The sequence below is a fragment of the Festucalex cinctus genome, chromosome 12 (assembly GCF_051991245.1).
Source record: "Festucalex cinctus isolate MCC-2025b chromosome 12, RoL_Fcin_1.0, whole genome shotgun sequence".
NCBI lineage: Eukaryota > Metazoa > Chordata > Actinopteri > Syngnathiformes > Syngnathidae > Festucalex > Festucalex cinctus.
In genome coordinates, this window is record NC_135422.1 from 22,113,385 (window position 1) to 22,130,607 (window position 17,223).

At 43.6% G+C, this 17,223-nt stretch overlaps 1 protein-coding gene across 1 annotated transcript in view; it reads right to left on the reverse strand.

Annotated features, from left to right (window-relative positions):
- Positions 1-4,200: 4,200 nt before the first annotated feature.
- The window catches only part of enpep (glutamyl aminopeptidase), a 33,405-nt gene continuing 20,382 nt past the window's right edge, over positions 4,201-17,223 (reverse strand). The window contains exons 15-20 of the mRNA XM_077539075.1: positions 16,116-16,189; positions 15,898-16,002; positions 15,610-15,783; positions 15,110-15,250; positions 7,739-7,820; positions 4,201-4,479 (exon numbers count right to left, since the gene is read on the reverse strand). Coding sequence (XP_077395201.1) covers positions 4,333-4,479; positions 7,739-7,820; positions 15,110-15,250; positions 15,610-15,783; positions 15,898-16,002; positions 16,116-16,189 — 723 coding nt within the window. The 3' untranslated portion in view covers positions 4,201-4,332. The remainder of the gene's footprint in view (positions 4,480-7,738; positions 7,821-15,109; positions 15,251-15,609; positions 15,784-15,897; positions 16,003-16,115; positions 16,190-17,223) is intronic.

Genomic DNA, 17,223 nt, shown 5'->3' on the forward strand with positions numbered 1-17,223 from the left:
CCGCCACGTCAAGTCTGGACCTACCGCACGCAATCCGCACATTCTGGAGACATGGGAAAAACAGCCACACAATAAGCTTTGTGGTGCATTTCTATTCCTCAAACGCCATGCATGCTGGATGTTGGGTCACATTATAATGTTTTGCAGACTTGCTCCTACGTCACAGCACGCAGCGGGGTGGTAAGCTGCACGCAAATAAAGATCTTAAACGGCCGTCTTCTCCCATTGATCACCTATCTTGAAAAAGCCTCATGCAACAAATCACATTAGTGACAACTAATGTGGACACACACTGCACGCATTACATCATCGCGACGCGCAACAATATGTTATATATATATGCGTCTATCGTAACTTCACCCGCCCACCGCGCAATTGCCATTAAGGGCTAAATAAAACTATATTGACACAAGACAATAAGGATAAAAAAAAAATAAAAAAAATAGAAACATACAGTCTTGGTGCATCTTTGCTGCGTAGGTATAGGGTTTTGTCATGCAAGTACAAGAAAGAAATGCGCGCATCATAAACGTTCACAATGCGATCCACGCAGCCGTGATTCTGGATGTAGATCCAAAAGCAACACATTGGGAATATTAACAACAGGGCGGCCTATTGACCGCCTAATTTTGAGACAATTTAGTAAGTCTGAGTAAAGACGATAAAAGTGTAAGCGGTTAAGACAATGGATGGATGGATGGATTATTTTTTATAACTATTATTATTATTATTATTATTATTTTCCCCCTTCTTAAAATAAAAAAAATAAAATAAAAAGTCTGCTACTGTGCGCCCTGCAGCGGTATTATCGCAATTCGTCCTGCTTACTTTTATTGGCCTACCGTGACTCGACACCTTCAATGAGGGTTTCAATGTACATCCTCTTTTTTTTTTAATTATTTTTTTACATTTTTTATTTTATTTATTTATTTTTTTTAATAGGATCTACTGTTCACGCAACAATTCTATGTACATCATGGTCAATTTGGCCTTCATTCTTGCCTTTCATTGACCGTCCAAATTGTTTTGGTTTGGTGTTCGCCAGCACGTGCTGCTTATTAATACGCAGATGAGTTGATTTCCATTGCCAAATATGGGGTGAAATAGGCGGACTTGGGGCAGGGAACGGCGTGGAATCTGCTGCGCACACCGGTTGGGATTGTGTGGCATTTATAAAGGGAACTTGCGTGCGGATATGTGTATGTGTGTTTACGCATGGTTTCATAAATCTCAATTTTTTTCTGCGTACGTGCGTTTTGAGTTTCGTTCGTACATACTTGTCTGCGCAGGTTTTCACACACAGTTTTATAAATGAGGCCCCAGGTGGAAAGGGAGCAAAGCTAGAAGTTTAGGAGCTGGTTTCAAACTTTTCTATCATGGTTTAAACAGGGAGAGAAATGGAGTAGGAGTTATCATGAAGGAGGAGTTTGTTAAGAATGTCCTGGAGTTAAAAAGGGGGTGATGAGCCTGAAGCTAGGAATTGAAGGTGTGATGATCAATGTTGTTAGTGGGTATGTACCACGGGTAGAATGTGAGTTGGAGGAGAAGGAGAACTTTTGGGTGGAACTTGATGAAATGGTGCAGAGCATCCCAAGAAATGAGAGAGTTGTCATTGGTACAGACTTCAATGGACATGATGCAGGAAACAGAGGAGATGAGGAGGTGATGGGGAGGTTTGATATCCAGGAGAGGAACGCAGAAAGACAGATGGTGGTTGACTTTGCAAAAAGGATGGAAATGGCTGTTGTGAATATTTTCTTCCAGAAGAGGCAGGAACATAGGGTGACCTACAAGAGTGGAGGTAGAAGTACTCAGGTAGACTACTTCTTGTGTAGACTGTGTAATCTGAAGGAGATCAGCGACTGCAAAATAGTGGTAGGTGAGAGTAGCCAGACAGCATAGGATGGTTGTGTGTCGGATGACTCAGGTGGTGAGGAACACAGAGAACAAAGGCAGAGGAGAGGACGAAATGGTGGAAGCTGAAAAAGGAAGAGTGTTGTATGACTTTCGGGAAGGAGTTGAGAAAGGCTCTGGCTGGTCAGGATGTGCTCCCAGATGACTGGACAACTACAGCAAATGTGATCAGGCAGACAGGTAGGACAGTCCTTGGTGTGTCATCTGGAAGGAAAGGAGATAAGCAGACTTGGTGGTGGAATGAGGAGGTGCAGAAGTGGATCCAGAGAAAGAGGTTAGCTAAGAAGAAGTGGGACACTGAGAGGACTGAAGAAAGTAGACAGGGAGTACAGGGAAATACGGCATAAGGTGAAAGTAGAAGTGGCAAAGACCAAACGAGGCTTACGATGGAGCAGGTTCTGGTAATAAAGGATAGGGATGGAAGAGTGTTGACAGATGCCAGTAGCATGATGGGAAGATGGAAAGAGTACTTAGAAGAGTTGATGAATGAGGAAAATGAGAGAGAACGAAGAGTAGAAGGGGTGACTGTTGTGGACCAGGAAGTAGCAAAGATTAGTAAGGATGAAGTGAGAAAGGCATTGAAGAAGATGAAGAGTGGAAAGGCACTTGGTCCTGATGATATACCTGTGGAGGTATGGAAGTGTCTAGGAGAAGTAGCAGTAGAATTTCTGACTGGGTTGTTCAACAGGATCTTAGATAGTGAGAAAATGCCTGAGGGATGGCGGAGAAGTGTGCTGGTACCAATTTTTAAGAACAAACTAGATGTGCAGAATTGTGGAAACTACAGAGGAATAAAGCTGATGAGCCACACAATGAAACTATGGGAAAGAGTAGTGGAAGCTAGACTAAGGGCAGAGGTGAACATTTGCAGGCTGGAACGGGTGGAGAAAAGTGTCAGGTGTGATGTGTGATAGAAGAGTTTCAGTTAAAATGAAAGGAAAGGTTTATAAAACTGTGGTGAGACCAGTGATGTTGTTTTGTCTGGAGACAGTGCCACTGAGGAAAAGACAGGCGGCAGAGCTGGAGGTGGCAGAGATGAAGATGCTGATGTTCTCTTTGGGAGTGACCAGGATGGATAGGATCAGGAATGAGGGACAGTACATGTTAGATGCTTTGGAGATAAAGTCAGAGAGGTCATACTGAGATGGTTTGGACATGTCCAGAGGAGAGATAGTGAGTATATTGGCAGAAGGATGCTGTCATTAGAGGGGACAATAATCAATCACATTTAAATAGTGCTTTCTGAACACACAATATGATAATTTGCAGCAGGCGTTTTTTCAATGTTTCTCTACCAACACACCTGATTCATGAGCCGGATCATTACCAGGCTTCTGCAAAGCATGCTGATGAGCTGATCATTGGATTCAGCTACGTTGGAGGAGCGAGACATGGAAAACAGACTGGATATGGGCTCTCGAGGACTGGATTGGGCACCTCTGCTTTACAGTAAAGTCTATACAAAACAGCAACGATAACGATAAGTAGGAGCAGGTGGCCAAACTGTGATCAGAACACAGACGGATGAACTGCAAACAAATGCCCAGAGGGTGCCTTGGTCGTCATCAAGAGACTTAATGGCAACGGCAAAGGCTGGAATCACCCGGCGAGGTGAAACTGTATGTGGGAGAAAGTGTCCGGTAGCCGAGCCCGAGGAGCCACTCTGATGAACATGCAGCACCAGGATCGAATACTTTGTCCGGAAAGTCGCACACACTTGAGGTGGAAGTCGGCCATGACAGATTCACGGGAAAGGAGGTGAAATGGCCGAGAGTCATCCACTGGAACCATTAGGGCAGAAGCTGAAGAGAGGTAGCTGGCTAGTTGAGGGAACTAGCTAAATAGCTGGCACAACGAAAGGGGACGTGGTGCCAGCCACTGAGAGCTGACCGCTCCCTATCCAGCCTGTTTTCCATGTCATTCAGCACAGCTGAATCTAATGATCAGCTAATCAGCAAGCTTTGCAGAAGCCTGATAACGATCCCGATAATGAATCAGGTGTGTTAGTGAAGAGAAACATGGAAAGCAGGCTGGATAGGGGCTCTTGAGGACCGAACTTGGAGACCCCTGGTCTACACGTTTTTAGCAATTATCTTCAAAAGTGTATGTAGTATTTCGAAAAAAAAAGAAGTCTGATTTGCCTTTTCACAGCCTTTAAATATAAATATGGATTGTATATAGATTGAAAAGCAGGGTCAATATATTAGCAATCTCAAGCACAAAAGCATTACTGGACACTATAAGAGAGAACGTGTTTTAGTGCCACCTGTTCAAATTGTTTTAACAAGGGACAGATACATGTGAATTCAACATCATCCTTGTATATTCTAAGTGGGCTGAAGTCATCTGGATTTTTCTTGAGGATGTTAATTTTCATACTCTGAAAAAATGTAGACTTCCCTGAAGTGTGTTACTGAGTTAGGAGACATTGCTCTCTAGCCATAACCTGATCTCATCCTCATTCCTCCGGACCCATTGGATGTTATTTCTGACAGTCTCCAGTGCTTGCTGCCTTGGCATCTCCCCAGCACCAGCATTGGGAGTCAGGCTGAAGAAATGTTCCATCTGCAAGATCAACACACATCAGATTAAACACTCTGGACCGAATCCACCAAAAGTTTGTGTGACCTTTGCGCGGCTGGTATTATAAATAGAGCAATCCGGGAGCGTCTAATACACAAAACAAGCGCAGATAGGGAAATTGATTACTAACTGCGATGGCAACCAGATTGCACCCCTGTGTGCCGTTGGTTTTTGTACATACAGTATTTAAATGAGGTAGTATGCATATACAGTATTTGGCGCATTCATTTGCCTATTTGAATTTTATGAACATTAAACAAATGAATGATGTATTCCTCCCCACTCGCTACAGTGGCTCTTAATGAGGACAGCGCTTATGTCCATACACTGTTTTTTTGACAGTCCTGCATTTGCACCTCCTCGGTCTAAGCTGGCTTTCTGATAATTTCACATTTGTCTCAACTTCTATTATTATGTCGTGGTATTCTTGGCGCAAATCCAGCATTGCCATGTGTGGTAAATCAGGTGGGCGGCACGGCGGATGAGTGGTTAGCATGTTGGCCTCCCAGTTCTGAGGACTCGGGTTCGAGTCCAGGCTCCGGCCTTCCTGGGTGGAGTTTGCATGTTCTCCCCGTGCCTGCATGGGTCTTCTCCGGGCACTCCGGTCTCCTCCCACATTCCAAAGAAATGGCAGGTTCATTGAATTGTCCCTAGGTGTGCTTGTGGGTGTGGATGGTTGTTCGTCTCTATGTGCCCTGCGATTGGCTGCAATGGCTGGCAACCAGTCCAGGGTGTACCCCGTCTACTGCCCAAAGCCAAGCTGAGATAGGCTCCAGCACCCCCCACGACCTTTGTGAGGAATAAGGGGTCAAGAAAATGGATGGATGGATGGTAAATCAGGTTTAAAAAAAATGCACTTGACTCAACTGTAAAACTTTCTGCGTGTGTTTGAGCCGATATATGATTAGAGCAATATCCTTGGTGTTAAGAGGGAGCAAACTGCATGTGAAAATGAACAGCAATTTATGGCTGGATTTATCCCTTGTTCAACCACTACACCAGGGTTAGGCAACCATGGTCCTCGAGAGCCCTAGAGCTGCATTTGTTTTTTTTTGTTTTTTTTTGTTTTTTTAAATGTTTCTCTCCTCCAAGACAGGTAAGGATCATTATCAGGATTCTCCAGAGCTTGCTGATGAGCTGATCATTTGGACTTGTGCGGATACATTGAAATGGGCTTTTGTGTGGACGGGGCCTTAGTCTCTTGTGTTTGTTCAGTCCCTGTTGGTGCATTGTTGTTGTTGATTGTTGGGTGTATGTTGTGTCTTGCCAAGCCATGTCACATCCAGTTCTGTCACGACAGCCAGTCCAGTCATGTCCTGTCCAGTCACAACAACCAGTCAAGCCACAGCCAGCCAGGTCAAGGCACGTCAGGTCCAGTCACTGAAAGTCACAACGATCAGTCCAGTCACGTTCTGTCCAGTCACAGAAACCAGTCCAGTCACAGCGAACAGTCCAGTCAAGCCCCGTCAGGTTCGCTCAAACCCAGTCACGTCATGTCAGGTCCAGTCCAGTCCTGTTACGTCCAGTCCAGTTAAGTCCTGTCCACGCTCGTCAAATCCAGCCATGTTAAGTCATAGTTGTCTGCTCACCTCTTCATCTGTGTTTGATTTTTCACTCACTGCCGTGCTTCCCTGCATTTGGGTCCACCGTCCCTCAGCCTCTCATGCTACCCATGACAAATTATGAACAATTGCATGTTCTAGTGTGACCTTGAACCCTGCGTACATGCTACATATTAAAATCAGACCTCTTTATAGGTTCTAACTGTTAATGTGAAAAAGTAACAAGAACATTTGGACAGCTGGCCTCTGGACATGTAGATCATGACTACATCATATGATCATATGATGGAATGTACATACTTGCAAGCTTTGAATACAGTAATTGTGTGACCTGTGAATAATTAGGATTTTGACCTTTTATTTTTATCTTCAACGTCACTCATTCTGAGGAAATGCTGAAACTGATTTACATTGTTCCTGTAACAGTGACAATAAAGTTCTGAAAGCACTTTTACATTCTTAAGCCCAATTCACATTGACTGCGCAAAGGACGCGGTGCGTTTTCCGCACGGCTTCCGCAAGGACTGCAATTCACATCGCGTGCGTTGCGTGTCCAGAGATCTGCACCCGCCAGATCACAAGACCACGTGGAGTTCACGCTGGAGAGTTGATTCCACGCGATAACAACCGTGTATATAGAGTCCTATTTTGTAACCAATAGCCACGCTTGCCTGTTGTAACATCGATATGCTTTTTGGACATTGTTTCTGGGACTTCTATCATGGCTCTGCTACCATGGGTAAGTAAGATTTATGTTTAAAGGTGTATTCAAGGATCTTTTGTCTCTCCATCTTCCTGGTGGATCATCTTCACAATTGGTTCTCGATCCTGTTAATCAATCTGCCGTAACGACCTCGTGCGTACTCGTTCATAGCTAAGCAAGCATTACCCACCCCCAGGCCCACCCCCGCGGACAAACAGGAGAGCTCATAGGATGTCTGCCATGCGCATTTTTTAAAAAGTGACAAATGGACGTTTGGCTTCTACTTTTTGAGAAGATCCTTGAATACACCTTTAAATAGTGTTATTTTGTCATGTTTAATTTATTCTGAGCTTTTTTTTTGTCTTAAATGTCCGACTCATGTCAAGTCATGCTATATAGTTAGCGAGCTTCCCTCCCAAAAAACAAGTTCGCAAACAGTTTTATTTTGAAATATACCGGATTTACCTTGATGCGAGACGCCCGACTTCCTGTCCGGCTCGTGTAATTTCTTCAGCTTCACAAAAAAAATCCTCATGCGGCGTCCGGAAAAATTAGAACGCTTGCGGAAACCTTCCGCTTCGCCGCATCCCTTCCACACCGCACCGCACCGCACCGCAGCTGGTGTGAATTGACACATAGACTTGAATGCGCTCTCCTTGCGGCCTCCGTACGGCAGCCGTACGGAAAACGCACCGCGTCTGTTCTGCAGCCAGTTTGAATTGGGCTTTAGAGTTACACAAGGATTACTGCAATATATTCAGTATAATATTAGTCATGAGTGGAAACTAACCCACCACCAATAGCAATTGGGGGCTTAGTGTCTTGCTCAAAGATATTCTGACATAGTCATCAAGGAGCTGGGGGGTGCATCAACGCTATCTAGTCAAATGCAACGTAGCTGCATTTGTTTACTTCGCTTACAGTTCTCAACAATTAGAAACACTGTGCATTAGGTTGCACACAGACTATTACTTACTTTCCACAGTTGTAGCTCTGTGTTGAAGCTGATTGAAAGTCGATTCAAAAGACGGCCCAGGCTCCTATCATTGATAGTATATCTGTAAAAGAAAATTCATTCATCAATTATCAACAGAATACAGGAAGATAACAGCATTGGCCATGTGTGCACTGCTCTGATAACATGGTTGTTGCTTGAAGTTATTTGTATTGTGTGCTGTGCAATGAAATGTAAGAGGTCATTCACATGATACTTGGCTTCTTGTTTGGAACAGCACCTTTCAATGGAAAAGAATGACGCTGCAAATGAGCGTTATGGCCTTAACTGTTTTTATGGAACAACAAAAAACTCTGTGGTCTTTTTATTTTTATTTTTTTTGTCACTGTGATAACACTGACTTCCTTAGCTGTGCCGGATAGACATTTAATTTAATCTTGTTAACAGCTTTAATCTTTATGAGCTAAGACAATGTCATATTGTTTGATTGTTATCCGTTAAAGGTTTACTGCATCCCGCTCATATTTGTTATATCACATTAGCAGTCCTAGCCAATGTTTTTAACACTGTCTATAATTTATACTCAGTTGAAAAGTAAAATACAATTTAAAATAATGTAATTGTTATCATTTAAAATGTACAAAATGGTTCATCTGTTGTACATTTAAAAGTTGTTTTATTGTTATTGTTGTTGTTATTATTATTATTATTATCATTATTATTATTATTATTATTGTCACGTAGTGGTCCATTTGATGCACGCAGTACGGGTTGAGTTTTATAATGGTTTTCCAGAGCTTACTCCACATTGCTGTATTTATTGTATTGCTCATGGCTTTGAGAAAGAGTTTGCAAATATGTCGTAACACATGTTTGTCAAATAGCCAAATTAACTAGACTAAGTACAATTTCTGGAGAAATTGTGTGGGAAAGCTGAAGATATGAATGCATGTGGAATGATTATGAAGTAAATTGAGAGATAAATTATGAAATTCTAACCTCCTGATTACTGGACAATGCACTTTACCAACTGTGCCAACGAGCAGTATCAAACACCTGGTAACGATGATAAGTTAAATGTATGGGAGTGGGCGTGGAAAGTGACACTTATGCCGATGTCAGACTACACAAAAACAGCCCGATTTCAGCCCGACCGACGTGTCGCGGACAAACGGGGCATGTCGTAAAGGATTTTGGGTTGTCTTGACGTAGCGTCGGCCGTGTAATGTGACACGTTCAACGACTGGTCGCCTGTTTTCCGAGACGGTTCACGACCATCACGACGAAAGTCTAGCATGTTAGAATTTTTGCTCGTCTTGACGCATAATGTGACATACCTACGTCGCCGTCCGTTTGGTTCCACAGCATTGACCAATAGCGAGAGGGAGCGAAACGTCAATCATACACTGAACAGCACTTTATAGCTCTTTTGATTAGAATTTTTATTTTATTTTATTAGCATTTGTTTATTTATTCGTTTATGTATTTATTTATCCCCTGGATATTTCATGGGATGGGGCCAGGCAGGTGCATCTCGAGGGGGGGCGCTGCAGCTGCATGGAGCGCGCACGCATCCGTGCAACCCGTCAGGCAACAGCGGTGAATAGAGGACCTAAATATATTGTGACTGTTGTTCTAATAATTTCAGAAATTTGGGCATATGAGATGGGCACATATTTAGTGAGGATCGATCACATTTTCTGTTATATTGGTGCGTAATGAAAACACAAGGACAACCGCTTTCTCTCGTGCCTCTCTTTACTTCTCCTCTCTCCTCTCGTTCACCAACACACTCCTTCTCCCCCCTTACATTCCACTCTACCACCCCTAGCGGATGGAGGCTGCAAGCATACAGTATTATGAACACAACATCTTCCTCTCTTCCAATAAAGCTAACTACTTCCTCAAACATTTTCAATACTGTATATCAGAGTAACATCTAGTGTCAACATAACATAGAAAACCAACAGCACGCATCATAGCAACAGTAACAGTGTGTACATTTATTTATTTATTTTTCCCAACATGGACATAACTTCTTCAGGTCATAACATAGTCCTTGGTCCAGGCAGGCGGACGCCTATCCCTTGAAGACCTGCATTGTTCATCAGCTTCTATACGAGCATCAGTTTCCGAATATGAATTCTGCGCTTCCCTGTCCATGTCTAGTTCAACGTCCCACGTTGGTAGTGCAGATAGGTGTGATGCATTCCAGGTCCTTCCATCATCCAGCAGATATGTGTGAGGACCTTTTTTCCTCATCACCACCCGAGGTTCAGTGAACTTTTGTTCTCCTTTTTTAACTTTCCATGGCTTTCTGACTCTCACCTGATCTCCAGGGTGGAAGTGTTGTTGTTTTGCACCTCTCCTCATGTCTGTGTACTTTTTCATCTTGTCTTGCTGGTGTTTCACCCTTTTCCTCATGACATTTTCCTGCATTGTGAAGGGATGGACATCCATTATCTGGAGTTTTGTTCTCATGTGTCTCCCATGAAGTAGATATGAGGGGCTGACTCCAGTAGTTGCATGAGGAGTTGCTCTGTAATCCATAAGGAATGATCGTAAGAAAGATTTCCAAGGTATACCTTGTATCGAAGCAGTCTGCAGGCAATCTTTCAACACCCTGTTGAATCGTTCAACTTCCCCATTAGCACGAGGGTAGTAGACTGATGTCCTCAGATGTTCAATGTCTCTCTGTTTGAGGAAGTTGTTGAACTCAGCAGAGGTGAATTGTGGACCATTGTCGCTCACAATCTCTTTCACATTCCCCTCCCGTGAAAAAACTGTAGACAGGAACTGGATAATTGTAGCAGTATCGACACGCGCAGCAAAAGCAACTTCTGGCCATTTACTGTGGTAGTCCACCAGTGTAATTGCAAACCTGCAGTCTCTCGGCCCCCTCTCGAAGGGGCCAACGATGTCAATGGCGACCTTCTCCCAAGCAGCTGAAGGCAGTGGAACAGGCGTCAGGGGTGTATTGTGGGTCACAGCTGACTTATCATTCTGAAGACAAGTGTCACACCCCTTAATGAATGCTTCCACCTGTCCGTCCATCCCAGGCCACCAGTATAGTTCTCTTAGCCTTTGTTTCGTGCGGACAATGCCCTGGTGAGTCTCGTGGGCTATGTCAATTAGTCGCCTTCGCAAGGAATCAGGAACCACAAGGCGGTAAGAACCCCTGACAATACAGTCATCCAGTAATGACAATTCATCACGTATCATGTAATATGGACGCAAGTCAGGGTCCACAGCAGTCATCTTTCCAGGCCATGGCTTTAGGAGTTGCGCCCCAAGCTTAGAAAGTACAGGGCAGGAGTGACATGCAACCCTGAAGTCATCCCTAGAGACTGCTTCAGCAGCAGACATCAGTGCTGCAACTGTCTCCACAGCCTCTGCGCGGTCCAGTCCAGTATCAGGGAGAGGCAGCCTGGATAAGCAATCAGCAACGTCATTTTGTGAGCCGGGTCTGTACTGGACGTCATAGTCAAACTCCATGAGACGAGCAGACCACCTGGCTATGCGAAGGCCAGCCCGGTTATTTCCTTTAGACGTCAGGAGTGTAGTCAGCGCCTGGTGGTCTGTGCGCAACAGGAACCTCCTCCCCCAGAGCCAGACCCTCCACTTTTCAGCAGCCCAAACGCATGCCAGAGCTTCCTTCTCCACAATTGAGTATTTCTTTTCAGCATCACTTAGGCTGCGAGAGGCAAAAGCAACAGTTTCTTCCATACCAGCATCATTTATTTGTGTCAGGACAGCGCCAAGTCCATAATCTGAAGCATCGGTCGAGACCACTGTGCTTTTATTCGGATCAAACAGCGCCAACGCTGGGCCGGCAGCAATCATGCTTTTCACTTGGTCAAAACTCACTTGAGCTGCATCCGTCCATTTAAATTCAGAGTTCTTTCGCAGTAAGGTCCTCATTGGTTCCACCACACTTGCATAGTTGGGCATAAACTTGCTATACCACGCACTTAAGCCTAGAAATGAACGCAAAGAAGCTGCATCGGCAGGCGCAGGAGCATTCAGTATTGCCGTGACATGGGAGTCATTCGGCTCCAAGCCGACAGGCGATAGTCTGAATCCTAAGAAGTCAAGAGTAGTCTGCCGGAACAGGCATTTTTCCATATTCAGTTTCAAACCCGCCTCCTGAATGCGGTGTAGAACAGCTTGGAGGTTGGTGTCATGAGCAGCCTGCGACGATCCATAGACAATGACATCGTCCAAGTAGCACTGCACACCCTGTAGTCCACGAAGAATTTCCTTCATCATTTTCTGGAATGTAGCAGGAGCAGAACTCAGTCCATATGGTACACGGCAATACTGGTACAGGCCCTCGTGTGTGATGAAAGCAGCCAGCCCCCTACTGTCTTTGTGCAGCTCAAGCTGATGGTAAGCACTCTTCAGGTCTAGGGTGGAAAACATCTTAGAACCACGTAATTCTGACAACAAGTCCTCAATCAATGGTAAAGGGTGGCTGTCAGGCACAATTGCCTTATTTGGTTCCCTCATATCCACACACATGCGGATCTTTCCATTTCTCCTCCGAGTAACAACAATGGGGGACACCCATTCAGATGAGTCAATCTTCTCAATGACCCCTTGCTCCTCGAGCTCAGCCAGTTCCTTGGTGACAGCCTCACGAACTGCAAGAGGTAATCGACGAAGCTTTTGTTGGACAGGTTTCACCTCTGGGCGGATTTGCACTTTATGTACAAAATTCTTAGCAAGTCCAAGTCCTTTTCCCACCTTACAACTCATGGATGAGTGTACAGGGTCAGATTGAGAGATCAATGCACAAGCCACATCAGGGTCAGGCGACAGTTCCACCAACCGCCCCCCTTTAATTTCAATGTCAAGAGCTTCACACAAGTCCAGCCCAATCAAGGGCGTGCCGGATTCAACAACATTGAAAAATCCTGTGGCACTCCTATTCCGGTAAGTAACTGTAGCCTCGAGGCGGCCAAGCACTGGTAGTTTATGTTTTGAGTATGTCAGCAACCGTACTGTAGGTGGGCCAAGCTTGCTCTTCTTGAAGTGCTCCATGTACATCTGTTTTGGAATTATTGAAGCACCAGAGCCAGTGTCGACTAGCATATCACTGTTACAGATCTGATGTTTTCCCGTGGCAAGGGTGAAATTTCCCACAAGTCTCCCCTTAATAGTTTTTTTCTTGGCAACACACAGCACCTGCACTTCTGGAAGGTCCACTTCATTCACTGATGCAGTAGATCGGCAAACCCGAGCAAAATGACCTACTTTACCGCATGTGTTACATTTGGAAATCTTTGCAGGGCAAGACTGGTCATTAGCCAAATGAGTTAACGACCCACATCTATAACACCGACTGGCTCCACTTTGCTTGTTCTCTTTTTTCTTCCTGCTGGCCTCAGACCCAAACGCCCTGTTACACGTTGCCCCTTGGTGCTCATATATTGCATTTACATGGCTCGCTTCAGTGTCCATAAATGTCTTTGCATCAGCAACGGCTGTCTCCATTGTTCTGACCAAAGTTACAGCCTTATCCAGTGTCAGGTCAAGTTCAGATAGAAGTCTTTCACGGATACGGGGCATGCAAGTCTTCTCAACTATTTGATCACGTAGCATTTCATTCTCAAAAGCGCCAAAATCACATGTCCTGGCGAGCTCCCGTAGCGCTGCCAAATAGTGGTCAATTGACTCACCCACCGCCTGAGCACGCTGCCGAAAACGGTACCTCTCAGCAACAACATTGACTCTCGGCGTGAAGAAGATCCGTAAAGCCAGCACGGATCCATCGTAAGTGTCAGTAGAAAGCGGCAAGGTATTGTAGATCCTCTGCCCTTCTCTTCCCAAACAATGGATCAGGAGTGCACGTTTTCTGTCCGCTGAAAAGTCCGAACCCCCGATCGCCAGCAGGTAGTTATCAAACAATTTCTTCCATGCATCAAACGTAACGGTCGGTTCGCCCGGGCACTCCAGGAACGCAGGAGGTGGTTGTAATCCAAGTAGTGACATGTCTTTTCAATTCCTTTATCCTCGTCGCCACTTGTTATATTGGTGCGTAATGAAAACACAAGGACAACCGCTTTCTCTCGTGCCTCTCTTTACTTCTCCTCTCTCCTCTCGTTCACCAACACACTCCTTCTCCCCCCTTACATTCCACTCTACCACCCCTAGCGGATGGAGGCTGCAAGCATACAGTATTATGAACACAACATTTCATATAGTCGGGCCAGGCCTCGCCACCTTAACTGTCACCCGCTCTCACTTGAAAGTTTTTTTTCACCCCCTCGGAGTGAGTAGCGTACTATCCAATGCACCGTACTAAAACAAGTCAAATATGAATAAATGAAGCAGTAAAAAAATACTCAATATAATATTTCAGTGTTTGATAAAATAATAAAACAAGATGTCATCCCGCAAATTAATAAACAAAATCAGCTATATTACCCGGCGCATATAGGCCTAAATAAATTAAAATACAGTGTTGGCTACTAAATCATATTTTAAACATTATTGCGGCGCAGGGAGCGCAAGCAATGCGCTCACATCACTTGTTCCATGCATGCTCCATTCATGCGTGCTACATTCATTGGTCCCACCTCCCCGACAAACAGTGGCCGACGCGTCTCTCTTAGCAAGACAACACGCGATGATCGGCTGGTGTCTTGTCGCGTTCAGACGTGTAGTGTGACTACACGCCCCGTCAACGACACAGAGAGAATTTGTCGGGTAATGTGACAGCGCAACTGTCGTGTAAGACAAAAAAATCGTGTAGTCTGACATTGGCATAATAAATACTTCAATGTCTATCCCATTGAAAATGAATGGGGAAAAGTTGATATTTAACATTAACGAATGCTTCAGCATTCCCACAATGATTAATTTTTGCATGTTAAAATTTGAAGCATATGAAATACTTTTGAGAGGTCTGTGCGTATTGCCATTCAACATTAGTTTCAATGTGATTGTTTAATCCTGAACACAGCCGCATCCCAATTTATAAGCGGGTCTTGGACTGACTGTCTCAAGCCTTCATTCACGCTCCAAAAGCAGATCGCTGGTGATATTTATTTTGTTGATTAAAATAAATTTAAGTCTTAAAACTATTGTACAAACATTTGTAATATATTCATCAAATCGCATAACTGGCTCCAAGTATTATCAGCATCTAAAATTAATAAAATATTTTATGGTACATTCACGCTATCAGCAAGCAATATATACAAGGATAATACCACCATAAAATGACAATTTGCTTTTTGTTTCTTGTTCATTTTTTTTCCCCGTAGTCAATCAAGGAAGTTGAATTAAATTCACCTCAAATCACTCATGATCCTGATGAGAATAAGCAGTCTAAGATGGATGGACGGACGGACAGATTTTGATACATGCCAGTAGTGTAGCACTGACCTGTCAACCAGGTATTCCCAGTTGAGTGTGGTCCAGTCCCAGGCCATGCTCTGACCCAGTGGGTTGTAAGAGACATATCTCACCAGAGTGAACAGATCCTGGCTCCTCACCACATTCGTATCTTTGGAGGCTTCGAGGAGCCTGTTTATCAAAAGAGGTTTTTAGTTTTTTTTAAACATCTGTTTTTATGTACACACTAATCATAAGCGATTATTAGTCTAATCTTAGTTTACTCTATCTCCAGTATTGTACTTCCTCCCATATTTGGAAAATAAAAACAAAGATCATGTGTATGTTCATTTCATTCAACGTAACGTGATAGATTGCCTTGAAGCCAATCATAAAGTAAATTTGTATCGGAATTTACAGTTATTCAAATATACTGCCACAAACCACAAGATTTTGTTGAGTCGTTTTTTTTTGTTTGTTTGTTTTTTTGTTGTTGTTGTTGTTGTTTTTTTTTGTTTTTTTTGATGAGCCAAACATGATATTTCAAATACCTCCAAAGAAGTGTTACATCCTGCATGGATGCCAGCCCATACAGCAACTTGTCCTTCTCCTGAGCCAAGAAGGTTTTTTGGTACCTCTCAAACATGATGTTCCACTTTGCTTCAGTGCCTGAGTTCTTCATGCCATAACGATAGACGAGCAACCTCAGGTTCACTGCTACATCGCTGGAAAATAAAATTATTTTATTTGTTTATCGACTCACTGGCAGAGGGTTGCTCTTAAAAGACATATCGCTACAACTTTATTAGTTTAAAGAAGGTTTCTACAATGTTACAAACCTCAGACTTCCATCAATCCACTGGTCAAAAAGATGTGACGCTTCATCCAATGTAGCTTGATCTCCCATTTGGCAAGCAATGCCGAGCACAGTCTCCCGCAATAACCTGACAGAAATGTCCGACAATAACTTGACACCATCATAAACTGTAGTTAGTAGTCATGTTACTTATGATTTATTGACTTTTTACAACATATTCATGTATTGAGCTTGACAAACCTCTGTATTTGTGTTCCGCTATCATTCCATCCGAGTTCAGATGAAATTGCTTTTACATGATCACGGAACAGTTTCTGGGGGAAGGAAAAGATAAAAACAGATGAGCAATTAAGGACGGTAATGGGTATAACTATTTACACCTGCTTTACAGTATCAGTATTTGATTTGTCGATGCTGTTATACGTATAGTAGATGCTGTCCATATCAGTAAACATTGCTGGGTCATTTTTAGGGATGCACGATAATGCTATTTTCAACCGATACTGATAAACCAATAATTTAGAAAGTGCTGATGTCGATAACCGATATGTAAGCCGATAATTGTTTGCCAAATTAACTTGAATACAAATATACTTTTAAGTCCTACAATAAGTCTAACATACATTGAAACATTGTGTAGAGCACCATGAAGCTGAATTTTATTGATAGCTCTGCTTCAAAGACAACCGGTAACTCATTTTGAGTTTGCCAAAACAAAACCGTCATGTTTAAAAAAAGAAATTAAAAAAGAACAGGTGTTGTCATAGTGGAAAAGCTGTTTTAGAGAGGGTGGTTTTAGTGCAGATGAGTAAGAATTCAGTGTTGTTACTGTTTTACTGCAGGAAATTTTGACTGAACCAAGTTTTTATTTCAGAGATACAGTCTGTAAGGCACAGGTCTCAAACTCCAGTCCTTAAGGGCCGCAGTCCTGCATGTTTTTGAGGTTTCTCTCCTCAAACACAGCTGAATCATATAAATGAGGATCATTATCCGGTTCCTGCAGAGCTTGCTGATGAATCAGGTGTGTTTGAGGAGGGAAACCTCCAAAACATGCAGGACTGCGGGCCCTCGAGGACTGAAGTTTGAGACCTGTGCTGTAAGGGATGTGGGTGGTAGAGTGGAAGAGGGTTTGGTGGTAGAGTGGAAGAGGGTTTGGTGGAGAGATAAATTTGGGTATCATCAGCATAGCAATGAAATTGAATGTTGAATTTATGGAAAATATTGCTGAGAGGGAGGAGATAATTGATGAAGAGGACCTCTTCATCAACTATCTCACACCTGAAGTAACAGGGGAGGGGACAGATTTATGGGATTTATGTTGTTTGAGTGCTCCTCCCTGATTGGTGGA